Here is a 20,683-nt window from a genome sequence, read left to right on the forward strand (position 1 = left end):
AATTTAAGAAGATTACTTCTGTTCTAACAGGTTGTTGAAAAGAAAAGCCCTCTGGTCGAGTAGGGGTTTTCAATTCCAAAGCTGTCCTGTCTGTATATGTTGTTGGCGTTGGCATCGGGACGCTCATCGCACCCAAACAAAACCCACCTTGCGGACCAATTTCATTTCTCACTTATCAACAAAAACAAAACACCTCAAAATGCAGACACGCTCGTTCTGAGAGAATAATTCCACTGCTCCTCTCCATATCACCACTCAAATGCTTCTCTCACTCTCTCAGAATCCTTCAGTTTTCACAGGTTTTCTCTCTTCCTCTAATCTCCGCAATCTTTTGCATTTACTCTTCAACTTTCACATTACACATCTCCATTTTTATGCTTTTTAAGTGTAACATTCGCCGATTCTCCCTTTTCGCGCATTTCATCCACTTCTATTTAACTGCACCGCACTATACTAACTACACTCTGGCGTCGTTTACTTCATTTTTTTCACGCATGACCTAAAATTCGGTGATTCTTTATTGCTTTATTTACTTATTTATTTTCGCTGACAGGTATAGGACGAAGGAATTTCGAGCGAATTGCAACATTCACGTATTGAATTTACTGCTGCTAATTTTTTCGTGAATTTATCAGAAGCCGCTATCTCAGTACTGTGAAAATGGCTACCTATTATGCACCTTCGAATGCTAGAAATTCAGCGGGGGTGCTGGCTGTTGTTGGAGGAAGAACAATTTCTGAGAATCACGGTGGCAGATCGTGCTCTTTGAAAATTCAAGAGAGCAAGTACATGTTTGGCAGCAGCAGAAAGTGTGGTTCGATTCAAGTGAAGTGCTCCACGAATTCCCACAGTATCAGTCGCAAGGATCCTTTTCTGGATCTGCACCCTGAGGTTTCGATGCTTAGAGGAGAAGGAGGGAGTGCATTGAATAACCCTGGACCTAGAATATCAGGTGGAAAGGTGGCTGAAAGCTTAGAAGCCAACATGAATCCAAGTAACTACAATGAAGCTAAGATCAAAGTTATTGGTGTGGGTGGAGGTGGGTCAAATGCAGTCAATCGTATGATAGAGAGTTCCATGAATGGTGTGGAATTTTGGATTGTTAATACTGATATTCAAGCCATGAGAATGTCACCAGTCATTCCTCAGAACCGGTTGCAAATCGGTGAGGAGCTTACGCGAGGTCTTGGCGCTGGTGGTAACCCTGAGATTGGTATGAATGCTGCCAAGGAAAGCAAGGAATCAATACAGGAGGCAGTTTATGGATCTGACATGGTCTTTGTCACTGTATGTTCTGTTAACCACTTTTCCTTAGATATAGCTTATGCTAACTGCATGGCAGGTTTGCATTGTGAATTTTATTTGTAATGCCTTTCTCACCACTACCTGACATGGTTTTATCATATAAGTTCTATTGTAATACCAGAATATATGTTTGTAAAATTAAAATTTGAACTAGGTTGTCGTTGTGTATTGTGTATGTTTCCGTAGAAAATAAACGACTGGGTAATAGAATATGTCGTGGAAGGTGGAATAGGCCACAAGGCTATAAAGGGACTACATATGAGGGGTTACACTGGTGTGGGGGCTTAAATGTTTATTCTGCATGCTCCCTTTATCATCTGTATGGTGGTGGCATTCAAGTGCATGGTCTAAGTTATTTGACCTTTGTAACTTGGCACTAATTGTTTTGTGAACCTCTCTTTTGGATTTTACATTTCTCCAAGATGTTTAAATTTGGGAGTATCTTAGCTATATCTAATGGCTCTTTATCACATTCATTTTCTATGTATGCTCTTAAATGGTCTTGGACTGTTAATTCTTTTGAGGAGGGGGGAACTTTAATAGAGATGAAACAGAGATTGTACAATGAATCCAAAACAAAGTCTTGAATAATATAATCATCATAAGGTAAGTTTTGACTAAAAACTCCCTCACTAAAATAAAAGAGCACTAGCTCTTTCTGATAAATGAGAATTAACATGTCAAAATTGATAAAACTCCTTACAATAAATTGCAACACCTGTGATAGCTGTGTAAAAAACTGCTGTACACATCAATCACCATACAACTTAGTGGCTGGCATTTCCACTCTCATCGGAAGCTATCATTTATAATCACATGCACTTTGTCATTGTTTCTTTTCTTTGTGAATATATATATATATATATATTTCATTGTGGATTGCCACCCTTAGATTGTCAACTTGTCTAAAAGTTGCTATAAACATATCATTTTCCTATGACGTCACTTTGAATCATAAATTATGGGTTTTTTTCTTTTTAAGTAAGCAATTAAAAAGTTGAAATATCTATGATGGCAAATAACGTGCATGCAATGTTTTCTTTATCAATTTTAGGAGGAAATTATTAGGACATGTATAAAATTCTGGTCTTTATTGTTTTCAATTTTTTTTATTAATTATAATTGTTGATTAAGGTCTGTTAGAGACAAGGAACCAGCAGTTCATGATTTTTTAAATCCTCAACTTTATCATTTTTCAAAATTTTCCAGTTCTACAAAACTGTTCACTGTTGCCAGTAAATTTGAAAAACTAGAAATCATTTGTGCAGGCCGGAATGGGTGGAGGAACTGGCACTGGTGGAGCTCCAGTTATTGCTGGTATCACAAAGGCAATGGGTATACTGACTGTTGGTATTGTCACAACTCCCTTTTCTTTTGAAGGAAGAAGACGGGCAGTTCAAGCACAAGAAGGAATTGCAGCCTTAAGAGATAATGTTGATACACTGATAGTTATTCCAAATGATAAACTGCTGACTGCAGTTTCTCAATCTACACCTGTAACTGAAGCATTCAATTTGGCTGATGATATTCTTCGACAAGGTGTACGTGGTATATCTGATATTATTACGGTATGGAATCACTAAGATCTTTGAACACAAACAATTACATTCCTCTTGCTTCTTTTTTCTCCTATCAAATCTTGATTGTAAATGGAGTAAAGAAGGAAGAAAGAATGATATGGAAACCTTGAGGGATTTTTTGACAATTCACCAGTCCTTACCTGTTTACTAATTTGTTTAATATGTTAGTTCAAAATATATTTTACCATTAGTTTATTTGCTACAACTCTTACATTTTCTGCTATCAATTTTGAATGCATATAGACAAAAATACTCTGGCCATCCCACTAATCAGATGACCTTGTTATATATTTCCCATGTCTCAAAGTTGATGGTGTTAGTCTGAAATCACTAATATTTATTTTGTTAATTAATTGCAGATACCAGGATTGGTGAATGTCGACTTTGCTGATGTTCGAGCTATAATGGCCAATGCAGGTTCTTCACTTATGGGGATAGGAACTGCAACTGGTATGTATGGGATGGGAACTGCAGATGGAGATCCATTGCTGGTCCTGAATCCTGATCTTCTATTTGACCTAAATAACTAGCGAGTTTTCCGTACATTGTATGGTTATTTCTAATTTAATTAAATTTTAAAATATAAATTTTTAAAAAAAGTATCATTGATTCATTGTTGAGAAATCAGGTATCTTTAATAAAGAAAAATGTATAGTAAATGTCTTCACTGTCACTAGAGAATTTATGGTAATAGATAGTAATAAATGAAAGAGATGATACTTTTGAAATTAATAAAAAAATGAATTATTTGAATTAATACTCATTGATATATATTTGTGAAGGAGGAGGGTTGTGTTGGCCTCTTGGTAGCCAATGTAAAACTCAAATTTTCTATGATATATCAAATTAAAATTCGAATTAGGAATGACTAGATTTAAAAAAATTGTATTTGAGAGGAATAAAAATTTTGTGAAAGAAGTGAGATACTTGATGTAGAAGTTACATCTCACGTGGCTTGCTGAGAAAGAGTGTATGTCCTGAAATTCCTCTCGTTTTAAAGCTAGTACTCAAATTTAATATATGGCAATGGGTTGCTTCTAAACCTCTGCTTTGCTAACTAAATTATATTAATGTCTGTAGAGGTATTGTGTTGCTTGAACTATGTATGAAGAAAGGCAATTATAAAAATTACTATCATATGGATCATGTCTATAACTAAAGGGGAAGGATTATTTGATCGAAGTTGTTTTAGAGGCATTGCCTTGAGAGTTGAAAGCTTCAACTTGCAACTGTCTTATATTGCAAATCCAAACAAAGAAAGATGAAGATTGTATAATGAATTCTGAAGGTCGTGGCACTTTAAAGTTGTGGAGAAATACACATTGATGTAGAACACTCATTCCCAGTCCTCGACAATAAAATTATAACCCTGTGCTGATCAATTATTAAAATATAAATATATTATATTATTTCTGTACACTACTTTATGGGGAAGGAGGAGGGCCTCCAAATTGATGAGCATATCTTGATCCATAGTTTCATTTATTACTGAAAAATTGAAATTTATCTTGCTTTTTTTATATTGAAGGGAAAACAAGAGCAAGAGATGCTGCGTTAAATGCCATCCAGTCACCTTTACTAGATATTGGCATAGAAAGGGCAACTGGAATCGTATGGAACATAACTGGTGGAAGTGATTTGACCTTGTTTGAGGTAGCTACTTTACAGGATTATCTTTACTTTATAGTCGTTTGATCTGAGTACGTACAAGATGCTTTTTTCCCCTTATTCTTTCTTTCGTTCTCCTTTTTTTATTTTGAAATACAATCTACCCCTTTTCCTTTGGAATCTGGGTCATATAACAAGCACTGAAGTTACGATTTTCTGAATAATTGAACCTTGTGACCATGTGCTGAATTCCATCATGATACCTAAAAGGGGATTAAAAATTGTGAATTGTATAAGTTTTAAATGATTGAGATGATTGTGAATTGTATAAGTTTTACATGGATGTGATATTAGGCAAGGATTAAAAATCTGAGACTTCAAATATATGTATAAGACACCCAAGTCCATCTAGTAATCCAATTACTATAATTCTGTAGTCATACTTTACAGGCAAGCTAGCTTGTTTTTGAAGCGACTAAATAATTCTTCGAGGCATATGTTGGCATCCATTTCGTGAGCAAAGAAATAAAATAAGCAACCCTTCGGTTCTGAACTCTGAATGGCTACCTGTTTAACAATCTGCAATCTATTAATTTCGTCATACTCTATGTATTTATTATGGTCTTTTGTATGCTATGGATATAAATATTATCATTTGCAGGTAAATGCTGCAGCTGAAGTTATATATGATCTTGTGGATCCCACTGCTAATTTGATATTTGGAGCAGTAATAGATCCATCACTCAGTGGTCAAGTAAGTTAAGCTGTGCAAACCCTTGAATATCATTTATACCAACAATTATATGTCATGTCAATATTCCTCTTCCTATGGATATGAGTTAGGCAACATTACCACTGTGCAGTGCGTTCAAGACCTAGTATTATCCTTTTCTTTCTAGGAAGCACACACACTTCAAAATATTCGCCATGTACGATTATCGTTTTTTTATAAATTACACTTTTCACTTGAAACATGCTTAAATTGCAGTTTTTACTTCTCATCTAATTTGATAGAATAACTGAAAATTTCAAAAAATGTTTTATCATTCTCTCTCATGGGATTAGTCCTTTTTTTTCCTTTCCTAATATGTTTTCTTAACCACTTAGGATTATTATTAGAGTAAGTAAATAAATAAGGGTCCTCTTGGTTGTATGAACATGTTGAATCCATTCATACATTGTAATACATTTCAGTTAATGTCAATTAGTATTTCGTTCTTTCTTATCTATCCTCCTTCTTCTACACCTAAAATACCACAACTCAAACATAATTTTTAAAATTACACTCTCTTTTGAGAGATGAAATGTGCTACTATGAATGCCCTTCTAAAGACATTTGTCCTTTCTTTTACAGCTTTCAATGTCACCGAAAGTTAATTTTGAGCATTCTATTGTTTATTTAGGTCTTCAGAGGATAAAATAAAATGTTAAACTCTCCTATGGCTTATGAACTTAAAACATTGATTTTCTCTTTTAAGATTTGTGCTTTTATGTTAATTTTATGCGACATATGTTTTTTAATACTCATACTGTTCTATCATTTTTCAAATTTGGCATTTAATAGGTAAGCATAACACTAATTGCAACTGGATTCAAGCGTCAAGAGGACAGTGAAGGGAGGCCTACACAGGTATGACCTCTTCCCTTCGTGCGCCAATTAGCCACCCCTATTCCCAGTCCCTCCTCCCCTCTCTGGTACAATACCTACATGATGGTGATTTTTGTCCAAAATGCAGGGCAGTCAACTCATACAAGGAGAAACCATTGGTATCAATAGGCGGTCTTCCTCTTTCACTGATGGTGGTTTTGTTGAGATCCCTGAATTCTTAAAGAAGAAGGGGCGCTCACGTTATCCAAGAGTTTAATAACCTTTCTCTCAAGTTCTTTAATCCCTCGCATCTCTTTACCAGACAAATCTTAGGGATACAAATCTCATCAGTTTAGGCATTAGGTCCTGTTTTGCCCTCTTTTACATTTTTAGGTCATTTTGTGTATACAGTGTTCAGGAAAGCAAAGCACTTTCCAAACCTTTGTGTTGAGTTGAGGCTTGTTGGAATGTTCTAATAAATTTATTAGTTTGTACTTTTGTACAGAGAATATATCAGTATGGTCAAGGCTTGTTAGTGTTACCAGCAACTCAAGATTACATTCGTGTACATGACAATTCTTGGTTCCGAAGACAAAACCGAGAACGTTTCACTTTCTCAAAGACCAGGTGAAGCTCTCGTAGTCTATCTATAATGGTCTGTTTTTGAGAAATACAGTACATGAAAATAAAATGGATGAGGAAAAAATGTGACCATAAAGGTGTTTGATGGAAAGGAAATAGATAAAGGATAAGGAGAAATTTTGACAAAAAATAATAGATTGAAAAAGTATTAATAATGAGACTCGCTTTTTTTTTTTAATTTCATCTTCTCTGTTTATTTTCTACTGAATTATCAAATTAAAATTCATTTTCTGTATTTCTTTTCTCTTCCAGCCAACCATCAGAAAGGATATTTTTACTGAGAATCGTAGAAATAAGTTATTCTATTATATTTTAAATTTGTTTTCATATAAATTTCTCTTTTTATTTTCCCAAGTAATGTTTTAGGATAAATGTGGCATGATAGCATGACTCGTGAAATAGTGTTTATTGTTGATAGAGTAAGACATTGTATAAAATTTGTTACAAAACTTTGTATATTTATTATGAGGATTATGTGATTGATTGACTTGATTCGTTTACAGTGCCGAGTTTTGTAATAAATGAATATTACGAAAATTAATTCTTAGTTATGCATCATGTAATCACGTACGCCGAAATTAATTACATAAAAGTATGTCGAGTACAACTAATACAATTTGAATATTTAATTTCAGTTTTAAAACTAATTATAAATTTTAAGTCGAAATAGCTTTAAAGAATTTGACGTTGAAATAAAAATATTTATATTAAATTTGGATATCTGTGTATATATATATATGGTATTTTGAATACAAATGATATGACTTAAGGCAAAATTATTGTAAGAAGTAGTAACTGAAGTAGAGAGATGATGGAGTGAACGTATATATATGTATGGACAAACAAAGGCATGTAATTGGGAGGATCAGAAAGGTCACTCACAATTAAACAAAAACGAAAGACAGAAAACAAAGTAAAGGAAAAAGGTGATCTCAGTCTTACCATCTCAATTTCACGCATTCATTCAAGTTATTCCTCCTAAACTAGGTTTTGTCACTACAATAAATCTTAATTATCAATATAGCATTTTTTTATTAATATTATTTTTATCTGCTATAAATATCAATCAAGTTTCTATTTTCTTAAAGGTTACAATTGTTGGCATGCTTAAATGAAGCCCTATGATCAAGAATAAAATATTATTTTCTCTGTTTCAATTTTTTTTTCCACTTTATAATGTTAATGTTGTCACACGAAGACTAAGAAATACATGTTTTAACACAAACATTAAGGAATATCATAAAAAATATTATGTACCTTCTTTTTCTATTTTTTAAAATTAATTATTAGACATTTACTCCCACTAACTCGGAAAAAAATGTTGAAATAATGATATCATATGATTACTGTTTTATTCCTCTATCCTCCACTTTAATCTATTATGAAATTGACAGAAGAAGTTGCCATTGATCACAATGTTAAAAAATTATTTCTCCCTTTTAAACTTAATTAGGGGAAAAAACTACAAATATATTTTCTGGCACCGGAAGACTGAGTATCTCTCTCATCAAAAGCATGTCAGAACACAAGTGTATTTTGGAATGAAAAAGGAATAAGGAATTTTGATTTACAATTGTTATAGAAATTATAAGGCTTAATACCCTATTTTGTCCACAGTTTCGTTCGAAAATGTCAAATTAGTCCATCCTGTAAAAAATGCGTCAATTACGTCCTCACTTAATAAAATTTGCATCAATTAAATCCTTTCCGTTAAATCCCTACAAACAGCGTTAATTATCTTGATGCAAAATAATTAACGTCGTTTGTACGGATTTAACGGAAGGGATTTCATTGATGCAAATTTTATTAAGTGAGGACGTAATTGACACATTTTTTAAAGGATGGACTAATTTGACATTTGCGAGCGAAACTGGGGACAAAATAGGGTATTAAGCCAAATTATAACTTTTGTATTTCTAAAGAAAAAATATTTCTCAAGAAAAAGAGAGTGAAAAGTAAGGAGAGAAAATGTTAACTGAATGTAAAAGAAGTTTTACTTTCAAAGTACCATTATCGACGAAGAAAATGATAAATATTAGCACCGTGCGAGAAAAAGAGCGGAAAAAAAAATCAGATAGCTCAACCTGATTGGCTAAAAGAAAGAATCTCGCACAGACACAGAGGCAAATGCAGATGAACGTCGATCCTCCAAAATTCAATCATAGGAATCGTGTTTTCTTCAGAACAGAGCGTAAGAACGTGAAAAAAATAATCGGAACCTCTATGATTGCAATTTTTTTTCATTTTAGTTTTTGCATTTCGTATTTGTGATTCGGTTTGAATCTCACAGGAGAAGATGGAAAACAGTGAGGAACAGAAGTACGGAGTTCGGAAATTAGAGATCTCAGACAAGAGCAAAGGCTTCATCGAGTTGCTGCAGCAACTCAGCGTTTGCGATTCCGTCTCTGACACAGACTTCGAGAATCGATTTCGAGAGCTCAGTGCCGTTGGAGATGATCACGTTATCGGCGTGATTGAAGACGAGCCTTCTGGAAAGATTATTGCGACGGGGAGCGTGTTTATTGAGAAGAAATTTTTGAGAAATTGCGGCAAAGTTGGGCACATTGAGGACGTTGTTGTGGATTCCAGTGCACGTGGGAAGCATTTGGGAAAGAGAATCATCAGCTTCCTGACGGAGCATGCGCGTTCCATGGGATGCTATAAGGTCATTCTTGATTGCAGCGTCGACAATAAGGCGTTCTACGAGAAATGTGGCTTCCACAACAAATCCATTCAGATGGCTATGTATTTTGCTCACTAGTTTGCTACTGTCTCGCCTTCGTTGATGTTGGAGTTGACAAGCCCTGGGAGGCTAATAATGTTGGGGTAATGAAGCTTCTGGACTCTGTGCTTAATTCAATTACGATTATGTTTCATGCCGTGTGATGTTCTTTTTTTCTGAAACGATAAATTTGGTCGCTCAAATTGACGTGAAGCTAAGTTGGATTGAGTTTGGTATTATTATCGGTATCTTACGAGGGGCTATTTTTAAAAATAAATTTATATTCTTCATGTTGATCTTCGGTTTAAGCTTTCGACATTGCATAACCTTTTAAAAGAGATTACACGTCTAATATTTCTAATGATTTGGTTGCTACGATAATAGGTAGTCCATGATATTGTTAGGCTTTCTTAGTAAATTGATAAAATCCTGTTTTAAATAGATGTCTGACGATTTCGGGTTTTCTACGGCTTCGTATTGGATTATACGTTCGTTTTAAACTAGTCAACTGTAGCCAACATAAAACGGGGCTGATCTTTATGACTACCCTGGTAAGGGGTTAAGACTTGGTTATTGTTGTATTGTGATGTATTTCTTCTTGGACTATTGGTTATGTAGACTATTGGTAAGGGGTTAAGGCCTGATTTCAGTCAATTCGGTATTTCTTCTCACTGGAAAATGTTGCACGATTGATTACATTATTATTAGTTGTAGAATTAGATTATGATGTATGTGATATTCAGTTGGATTAAGCTGGATATTGCTCTAAAGGTTTTCTATTAAAATTAGAGCTCTATTGGCTGATTCAGAACTGACATAATAGTGTAAAAATTGGAAAGGTATGGAAGCATTAGGAGGAATGGTTTTTATTTGACGGATCCATGATTGTTTGTAGTTTTTACTAATTACTGCTATGTTTAGTTCTAGTTAAACAATTCTGAATATGTACATGGTCCGCTGAATTTTGTTTGTTTTTCTTGATGTCACTTATGTAAGATTAGGCGTTGCCTATGTTCCTTGATTCCTATATTTGATGCTATTTTACATGTTGCTTTTGAATTCAATGTGTATGAATACTACTCAAATGCTATTTGCAGAGTTTAATATCACTATTGTATCTGAGTCATCATATTGTCTGGTATGACATAATTTGGACACTTCATAGTTTGCTTGCTCCAATCAGTATCAATTGTTTTTTCCTAGTTTGTCAACATAATTATCAATTTTCATTTTTGACTGTGCTCTGGTTCTTTACCTTCCCCAACATAAAAGAGACAAAAAGAAGATTTTTTGCCCCTATAATATCAAACCCCGTCCATCTCCTAGTCTCTGAGATTACCCATTCCCTTTTCTTTTCCCTTGTATTGAGAACTCAAAATTTCTCAGGTGGCACAAGTTGGTCCTGAGTTCCAATTCTGATGTTCCTCCCCTCATAGCTAGTTCTTTCACTTGCCGGCAAGCTTGCTTCTATCATCGACCTCTTTCTTATCAAAGGGGGATATGGTAATTAGAAATCTATTAGTCAAAATAAGGTAGCATATAACATTCGATAGATGTGCTACAAGGAAATGGAACAAGCATATGAGTTCTATGTCATGCTTGGTTCATTTAAAAATATTTTTAGAACAAACTTGAGGTTAGAAAATGTTACTTTTTTGTTCTGCTGAAGATTGGAACCAAGGAGAAAATAACAGAATAGGTGCGTATAACTATTACAATGTTTTAGCCAATGAGATGGGATTGTACCAAAGGAATTTTCCCAAGACAGCGAAGCAAAAAAGAAATAAACAAAAGTTTACAGTACAATAGAGCAAAATTACACAAATGTTTTGTGATACAAACAACACACAAAAGAAACAATCTCAAGAACTGTCTTGTTCTTCTAATCCTCTTTTTTTCTTCACTCCAAAGTGTTTACTCTCTTTGTGCCACTTCAAAATGACTCTTTGCAGCTTCCTTTGTCCAAGTATACTAGTAGAGAATCTCTATCAAGATTCTTCCTACCTTTAGGATGCTACCTTGAGAAGTTAGTCAAATTCCAAAAGAAACACATATTCCAAAGATGTAATCCATTCAAGAGGTCAAAGGAATAAAAGCAACAAAAGTACAATTTGAAAAGCTAAACTCAAAGTGAATATAGATGAGATTGTTGAAATTACTCCTTAAGTGAGACAAGATTGATAGAATTCCAAAAGAAAAGACAAACTAGAAATAAGGCACACAAGGAGATAAGCACTCAAAAGAAAGTCCTCAGAATGGGTCTAGAATGGATTAGAAAAACCAAAACTGTTAGGGAACTAATTGTATATAAGAGGAGAAGAAACGCCACATAGCCTAACTGCCAAGGCAGTTAGGAAAAGGGGGTTGGGTTCTGTTAGTAGTCTGTATAAAAGGGGGAAATGAGTTGTATATACGGGAGTTTTTGGAGTCTTATTCGTTGACAGGAACTCTTTGGTCCTGTAGGGGGAGGTTAAGCTCTCTGTATCCAATTGTATCCAGTATTCTTGATTGTTTGGTAATACAAAGAGGTTATACAGTCTGAGTTGTGAGTTAGGCGTGTGTAAAACTCTGTTGTCTATAGGTTCTTGATTAAAGAACCTATCATTTGGTCCGACCTGCCGGATCAAGGAGGAGAAGAATCAGTGATGGGTAGCGAGACGGGGGGGAGATTAGACAACTTGGAGATCGCAGTGGAGGGGATTAAAGAGGAGACCGCCGCGATCAGACGCGATTTACAGCAATTGATGAGGTTGATGAGTGGAGGTCCGAACCATCAAGGGGGTGGTCCAGAGGGAAGTAGCAGTTCAGTGAATGAAAACCGCGAAAGGGGAGATACTGGAGGAATACCGCACAATTGGAGGAAGAGGGTGGAGTTTCCATTGTTTGAAGGCGTGGACCCGCTTAGCTGGATTAACCGAGCCGAAACGTTCTTCGACATCCAGAGGGTGGCTGAGGAGGATAAAGTCAAACTCGCCTACATTAGCATGGAAGGGAGCACGAGTTATTGGTTCAAGTATTGGAGGGAGAAAACCAAGAACCGTACTTGGTTGGGTTTGAAGGCTGGGTTGATTAATCGCTTTGGCGGTGGGTTTAGGGGAACGGTCTATGAACAGATGGCCACGTTGAGGCAAGATGGGACGCTGGAGGAGTTTGTGAGGAGTTTCGAGATATTACTGGGTCAGACCCAGGGCCTGTCGGAGGAGTTGATTTTGGGATTCTTCCTAGCGGGGTTGCGAGAAGAAATTAAGGGGCAAGTCAGAATTCAAGATCCCCAAGACTTGATGGTAGCGATTAGGGTTGCGAGAGACGTTGAAGACACGATAAACCGGGCATGCGGAGGAGTATGGAATGGGGGTAAGGTGAATCACGCGGGTACACGAGCCTCTGCATCGATCGCGAGGAGCGACGGGGATCGCAGTTTCGCGACGCGGACAGGGGGGACAGATGGAGTTGTTCCGGCCAGGAGAGGAGGGTCGACGATGGCGAACAACACTAACGCGAGGGGTAATAACCCAGCCGGAGGAGAAAACAGGGGTCGGATGGTCAGAAACTTACCTTATCCAGAGTTTCTGAAGAGGCGGGAAGAAGGAAGGAGTTTCCGATGCGGCGAACCATTCGCTCCAGGTCATCGATGTGTGGAGAAGAGCTTAAGGGTCCTGTTAATAGCGGAGGACGAGGAGGAGGAATTGGAGGAAAACTCTAACCTGGAAGTGAAACCCCTGGAGCTGTCGGCATGTTTGGCGGAGGGGCTGACGCCTCCCAAGACCATGAAGTTGACAGGGTTGATAGGGGAGAGAAGAGTGGTAGTCCTAATCGACAGTGGGGCCAGCCACAATTTCATTAGCCGGAGCGTGGTGGAGGAACTGGGTCTACGGGTGGTTGAAACACCTACCTACGCTGTGAGCTTGGGTGACGGTCGTAAGAAGTGGACAAGTGGACGCTGCGAGAAGGTGGGATTGAAGTTGGGAGACGTTGAGGTGGAGGAAGACATGTATGTGTTTGAACTGGGGGGAGTCGATCTGATATTGGGCATTGCTTGGTTGGCGAAATTGGGGGAAGTGGTTATTAATTGGAGAGATATGTCCATGCAATACGTCGTGGCGGGTGAGAAGATGATGATCAAAGGCGATCCAGCGCTGTCAAGACAGCTGGTAGACCCAGACGCACTTGCAAAGATAATGGACGCTGAGTCATGGTTTCTGGTTTGGGAAATGTGCGTAGTGGAGCAGGGGACAGGCGGTGACGTATTGGGCGAATTGACTGAAGAGCAGCAGGTGGAGATCAGAGCAGTTCTGCATGCCCACTTCCGGGTGTTTCAGGAGAGAGAAGGGTTACCCCCTTCACGTGATGCACAACACCGAATTGTGCTCAAAGATGGCATAAATCCTATAAATGTCCGACCCTATAGGTATCCTTATCTCATGAAAGAGGAGATTGAGAAACAAGTCTCTAATACGCTGCGGGCAGGGATCATAAGGCCAAGCCAAAGTCCTTTTTCCAGCCTCGTGATTTTGGTAAAGAAGAAGGACGGAAGCTGGAGATTCTGCATGGATTACAGGGCCTTGAATAAGGCCACCGTTCCAGATAAATTCCCGATCCCGGTTATTGAGGAACTATTGGATGAGCTCAAGGGTGCAAGGTTCTTCTCTAAGCTGGATCTGAAGGCGGGTTATCATCAGATACGCATGGGTGAAGAAGATATCCACAAGACTGCTTTCCGAACACATAAGGGCTTGTTTGAATTTTTGGTGATGCCCTTTGGATTAACGAATGCACCAGCGACATTCCAAAGCGCCATGAACAGATTAATGGCGCCTTACTTGAGGAAATGGGTGCTCGTTTTTTTTTATGACATCTTGGTGTACAGCCCCTCATGGGAAGAGCATCTTCACCATTTAAAACTGGTGTTGCAGCTACTGGAACAAAACAGCTGGGTGGCAAATGAAAAAAAATGTGAGTTTGGGAAACGGAGAATTCAATACCTGGGACACCAGATATCGAAGAAAGGAGTGGATATGGACCAAGATAAAAAATTAAGGCCGTGTTGGAGTGGGAAGAACCCAGAAATCTGAAAGCGCTGAGGGGATTTTTGGGCTTAACTGGGTACTATAGGAGATTCGTGCAGAGATATGGGGAATTAGCAAAGCCCCTCACGGAATTGTTGAAAAAAGGGAAGTTTGAATGGTCGGAGCGAGCCAGGATAGCCATGGCTACTCTGAAGGCTGTGATGACATCTGCGCCGGTTATGGCGTTGAAGATTTTACACAAGAATTTCACGTGGAGTGTGATGCTTCAGGGAGTGGAGTGGGGGTTGTGTTGATGCAAAATAAGAAGCCCATTGCTTTCTTTAGCAAGGCGCTGTCGGAGGGGTCTAGAAGTAAGTCTATATACGAGAAGGAGTTGATGGCGGTGGTGATGGCCATCCAGCATTGGCGACCCTATTTATTAGGGAGGAGGTTCGTGGTTCATACTGATCAGCGCAACCTCAAATACTTGTTGGAACAGAGGATAACAACGCACAACCAGCAGAATTGGATAGCAAAGTTGATGGGTTGTGATTTTGAAATCGTTTATAAGATAGGCAGTTCGAACAAGGTCGCAGACGCATTATCTCGGAAAGGAGAAGGTGGTATGGAGGAGGGTGAGCTGCGAGCTATCTCCAGGCCCTACTGGCACAATTTTCAGGAAGTTTTGAAAGAAGTGGAAGAGGATGACACGCTTCAAAAGATAATGGAAGATATTAGGGGGGACCCAAACAGCCATGAAGCCTATACATTGGAGAATGACCGCCTTCACTACAAAGGAAGGCTGGTTTTGTCAGCTAAATCGAGTTGGATTCCCAAGCTCTTAGTAGAGTTTCACGTGACGAGCACTGGCGGCCATTCTGGAGTGTTTCGTACTTACAGAAAAATAGTGCAATCACTATATTGGCCAGGAATGAAGAAAACGATAACAGAGTTTGTGGCGGCCTGTGTGATTTGTGAGCAGCATAAGTACTTAGCTGCTTCTCCCTAGGGCCTTTTGCAACCACTACCGATTCCACAAGCCATTTGGGAAGAGATAAGTCTTGATTTTATTGTGAAGCTACCCAAATCCCACGGGTTTGACGCAATATTGGTAGTAGTTGATCGGTTGAGCAAATACAGTCACTTCATAGCGCTGAAGCACCCTTATTCAGCCCGCACTGTTGCAGAGGTTTTCATCCAAGACATAGTTAGATTGCACGGGATTCCTACGTCAATAGTCAGTGATAGAGATCCCCTATTTTTGAGCGTTTTCTGGAAAGAGCTTTTCAAGATGCAGGGTACCCAGCTCAACATGAGCACGGCATACCATCCCGAAACGAATGGCCAAACAGAGGTTGTGAACAGAATTTTGGAGGGGTATTTGAAGTGTTTTTGCTCAGAACAGCCTAGGAGTTGGAAGACGATGCTTTCATGGGCTGAATACTGGTATAATACCAGTTATCAAAGTGTAGCAAGGTGCTCCCCTTTTGAAATAGTTTACGGACGAGCTCCACCAGCTTTGAGTCGTTTTATTCCAGGTGAGACGTCGGTGGAGTCGGTGGCACAAGATTTGTTAACAAGGGATAAGGCTTTAAAACAGCTGAAGGTACATTTAAGGCAAGCTTAGGAGGCAATGATTACTCAAGCGAATAGAAGAAGGAAAGAAGCAGATATTCAGGTGGGAGATTAGGTCTATTTAAAGATTAGACCCCATAGACAGTCGTCCATGCCAACTAGGTTGCACCCGAAGCTCTCTGCACGGTATTACGGACCTTTCGAGGTGTTACAGCAGGTGGGGAAAGTAGCTTTTCGTTTACAATTACCCGAGGCAGCAAGAATACACCCAATATTTCATGTTTCCCAACTAAAGAAGGTTGTGGGTGAGAAGAGGGTTGAGAAGGAACTTCCAGCTGAGTTACAAGCAGACGGACCCATGTTCTGGCCGATAAGGATTTTTGACAGAAGGACAAGGCAGCTGGCGTCAGAAGAGATACCTCAGGTGTTGATAGAGTGGCAAGAAGGGGGACAAGAGGGCGCCACCTGGGAAGACGTGGCGACTATACGGGAGCAGTATCCGGAATTCAACCTTGGGGACAAGGTTGTTGAAGGGGAGGGGAGTAATGTTAGGAAACTAATTGTATATAAGAGGAGAAGAAACGCCACATAGCCTAACTGCCAAGGCAGTTAGGAAAAGGGGGTTGGGTTCTGTTAGTTTCTGTTAGTAGTCTGTATAAAAGGGGGAAATGAGTTGTATATACGGGAGTTTTTGGAGTCTTATTCGTTGACAGGAACTCTTTGGTCCTGTAGGGGGAGGTTAAGCTCTATGTATCCAATTGTATCCAGTATTCTTGATTGTTTGGTAATACAAAGAGGTTATACAGTCTGAATTGTGAGTTAGGCGTGTGTAAAATTGTGTTGTCTATAGGTTCTTGATTAAAGAACCTATCAAAAACAAACAAACAATGCAAATGATGTTAATGTCTTTAGTCTTTTAATGTTTCACAAATGAAGGAATAAAGAATTCAAGGAAGATCCCCACTGGATATGAATTTGACCAAGAAAGGTTATATAAGTGTAAAGGTTTTTCACTTCCAAGAACAAATTCAATTTTTAATTGATTTTACTTTTGTTTTAATTGATTATGTACTGTTGTTCATCAATTAAAATGTACTGTCACACTTATTTTCAATTCTTTCCCCTTCTTTTGGCTTTTTTTTTTAATCTTCTTTTCAATTTTCTAGAGGGGTATTGTCTTTTTCTATGTATTAACTTCAAACAACAACTAACATATGATGTTTGATTTGAACTTTAAATTTCTCATCATCAAAGGCAAAGAACCAAAATATAAAAGAAGAGAATCCTAAGAAATCAAGTAATATTTAGAAAACATCAAGGAGACACAATAGAAACCTTACTCTAAAGAACTTGTTACGAAACTAAGAACAAGCATCAAAGATGTAACACAAAAGCCCAAAGAACTCAACAAGGCTTAAATATTTTGTAAATTTTAGATTTAATGATGTAAAACGAAAATAAAAGGGTTAAACCAAGAAGTAATGATAATTCAGACTAAACATGACATTAGACAAAACATCAAGATGATAAAATTCAAAAAAAGACACAAAACACCAAAAATTGCACCATTTAATTGATTAAGGAAATCATCTAATTGTTTAATACTACAATAATCCTACTGAACACATGGAAGGTTCAAGAAAAACAAATGGGTTTGAACCAAGATTTAGAAACAGAAAGAAATGAAGATATCACTCAACACAAACACATGTAGACATGTAAGGCAAGCATGAAACAATAAGAAATTGAATCAAGAACACTTATCTCTTCAAGAACCATGAACGAAACCCATGCTCTTGATGCCAAAAGGATGCAACCTTTGTTACTGATTCCAAATGATGGGAAAGTGGCTTGCTCAAAAACTAAATGATGGAAGTGGACCAAGACACTCTTCACAAAATTGACACCAATGATGGAACATGACCCAAAGGATGGAACATGAAGCATATGAAGGAACAAGCTTTGAAGCCAAATGATGGAAACCCATTTCACACAAGTTGAAAGAGACTCCATGGAGATGATGCGCGGGATGCAGAAGCATGTAAAGCTGGAGAAAAATGGAGTTTGGAGAGTGGTCTGGATGTGTTTCTTGAAGGAGGTTGGGCCAACCCTCAAGGTAAAGGTCTAGGAGAAGTCAAGAAGATAACCTATTCTAGTGAACTTGGAACAAAAGAAAAGCTGCAAAATTGGCATAATATCTCTATACAACTTTCAAGTTGAATTTACAATGCTTGAGCACTTCCATTTATAGATGAGGGGAGTGGACTCAAGTCTTAACAAAGAAGAAAGAAAGAAACAGTGAATCTGAAATAGAAAATCTCTAGATCTTTCCTTAATAGTGACTAGTGCATGTACCTTTGAAACTAAAGAATTCAAGAATCTTCTCAAATGCATGCACCTTTAGAGGATGTATGGGTCCACAAGCAATGTTTTAAGAGTACTTGAGGTCCAAGATAGCCCAAAGAACCACTTAACTGCCCTAGTCACTCGAGTCATGTTGGAAAGCCAAAACTGTAGTTATGCATAACGTTGTTTGTTTTAATTGATTATGGTACTTACATAATTGAATATATCAAAGAACTACACTCTTTGCTAGATGTTGTTTGTTTTAATCGATTAGGTTATTTACATAAATGATTAATTCAGAGACTATTCAATCAAAATGGCCGAAATACAAACCCAAATGAAATGTAAGTTTGACCCAAATATAAGGCCTAAAGAAAAGAATTTTTACACAAAGAGAAGGATAATCCTGTACAAAATATACTACTCCTAATCTTGTATTTACAATCAAGGAAAATGATTGGGTCTTCTCACCGGCCCATGTTGTAGCTCTCTGGATGGGTTTCCATCATTATTTTTTTTATAGGTGAGAAGGGGAATGAAATGGCAGAGGTAGAGAAATTTTTGGAGTTGTACTTAATGACTAGCTGACACTTGGAGTTAAATATTTGTGGCATGTCCATTTTCTATTTTATTTTTATAATATGAATACTCACTTAAAAATAGTTTTCATTGCTTTTCCTCATTTATGCAATTTCGAAGATTAATCGTAGTTCATGATCTCAACTTAAAAATAGATGGATGCCTAAGTATGGACATATTTGTACTTCCGATCCCATATGTGCTAGTAGAAGTATGCTAGTAGTTATAGTGTATAAACCAATTCCAAACCATCAATTTTATGGATTATAGTTTACATTGCTGTTATGATCGCTTGCTATTTAATCTATTTAGTATTTTACCCTTGATACATAATTATATTATCTTGTGCAGAAACCATATGAACGCATTCCGGTGCTAGGCAAAGGAAGTCAGACTAATGACCAGTTTGTGAGCCTTTTTCAAGTTTTATTATATTAATGTAATTTGAAGTGAACGTGAGGAGCTGGAAGCACTTTCTATTTTTTGCACTAAATACCTTATGCTTGTCTCTTTCAGGCTTGTGCATGGTTTCATTTTCTGGCCTTTGAACCATTGCAGAATTCTGTATTTTTTTAAAAGATTTATCTGGAATCATTGTTATGCTAATTGCAGATTTCAACTTAGCTTATCCTTTGAAAGTTAAACGTGGAAAATCATTGATGCTCATTAAATTTCATAAAATTAACCAATGACTGAACAGCTGCCGATATTAGATTGAATGCTGCTGTTTATGGAGTTTATTGTCACCAATTGATGCAACTAAGAAAAAAAAACAATGAAAAATGATAAGCTAGCTTATAATTATAAGAGTCAAACTAGCCTTGGATAACTTAGGACATTGCGAGGAGCAGGCTGAGGAAGGCTGTAACATCCCAAAATACAGTAACACCATATAGTAGAATTAATTACACTTAATGATAAACAAATCAGTCTTAAATTAACGAAAACAAGGGTTTAGGCTGAACGGCCTTACAATAAGTTAAATAAGAAAACACGCACGACATAATCGTACCCAACCAACGGTTACAAAGTACAGATACATACCGATCGACCAAATAATATAAAGATCGATCCAAAATCAGTACAATGGAACATCTAATCTAAACAGCTAACCGAACGTCTACTGTTCGGCCTTCACTTCAACATCTACAAGGGTTGCTTCCTCCAGATTCTCCTCTTCCAGTGTTTCCTCGAGTAACGCCTCACCATCTGCTCACATCCACACGGATGATCATTGCATAGACAGGACGGACGTACAATGACGATCAACAACGCAAGGAAAAGAACACAGGGTAAGCTTATTGAATTTAATTCAAGGAAAATCATTCATTACATAATACATCAAACATATCAAATATTTCACAACATATAATTAAATCAATCCCTTAACTCAACTCAATTCCTGATACTAGACTGACCGTCCGGACTGTATGAATCTGTGTAGCTACAGGCGTCCTTGCACCCGAGTGATGTAGTAGCTGTATTACACTCGACAGCTGCCACTCGAGGTTAGTCCGTTTCTTACGTCGCCCATGTTAACTTATGGACTAAGGACCTCCTGCCATTCCCACACATGAACTACTCTCCTCTACGTGAAGATGAGTATCACGGAATATCAGGATGGACCAAGCCAGCATTAGCATGCCCACAGTCATACTTTACAAAATTCCATATTCAACCATGAGTCGTTCCTCCCTGGAACGCTCGTCCAAAATTCACAACCATAGTTCAC

The 20,683-nt window shown here is 37.6% G+C and overlaps 2 protein-coding genes across 3 annotated transcripts; both read left to right on the forward strand.

Moving 5' to 3' along the window:
* The first annotated feature begins 54 nt into the window (after positions 1–54).
* LOC108329278 (cell division protein FtsZ homolog 2-1, chloroplastic) lies at positions 55–6,583 on the forward strand. Its single transcript, XM_017563418.2, has 8 exons — positions 55–299; positions 554–1,287; positions 2,574–2,873; positions 3,245–3,335; positions 4,414–4,538; positions 5,155–5,247; positions 6,058–6,123; positions 6,230–6,583. The coding sequence occupies exons 2-8, from the start codon at positions 661–663 to the stop codon at positions 6,356–6,358; spliced, it is 1,431 nt and encodes a 476-aa protein (XP_017418907.1). The 5' UTR covers positions 55–299; positions 554–660; the 3' UTR covers positions 6,359–6,583.
* Positions 6,584–8,759: 2,176 nt separating this feature from the next.
* LOC108329122 (glucosamine 6-phosphate N-acetyltransferase) lies at positions 8,760–19,557 on the forward strand. 2 transcript variants are annotated; one of them, XR_001832194.2, is made up of 3 exons: positions 8,760–8,914; positions 9,014–9,549; positions 19,303–19,557. XR_001832194.2 is itself a non-coding variant. In XM_017563170.2 (2 exons), exon 2 carries the CDS (start codon positions 9,020–9,022, stop codon positions 9,482–9,484), a length of 465 nt encoding a protein of 154 aa, XP_017418659.1. In that variant the 5' UTR covers positions 8,760–8,914; positions 9,014–9,019; the 3' UTR covers positions 9,485–9,735. The 2 variants fall into 2 exon arrangements, 1 of the variants encoding a protein (XP_017418659.1); XM_017563170.2 differs by lacking the exon at positions 19,303–19,557 and having other exon boundaries at positions 9,014–9,735.
* Positions 19,558–20,683: the final 1,126 nt, after the last annotated feature.

The sequence above is a fragment of the Vigna angularis genome, chromosome 2 (assembly GCF_016808095.1).
Source record: "Vigna angularis cultivar LongXiaoDou No.4 chromosome 2, ASM1680809v1, whole genome shotgun sequence".
NCBI classification, from domain to species: domain Eukaryota; kingdom Viridiplantae; phylum Streptophyta; class Magnoliopsida; order Fabales; family Fabaceae; genus Vigna; species Vigna angularis.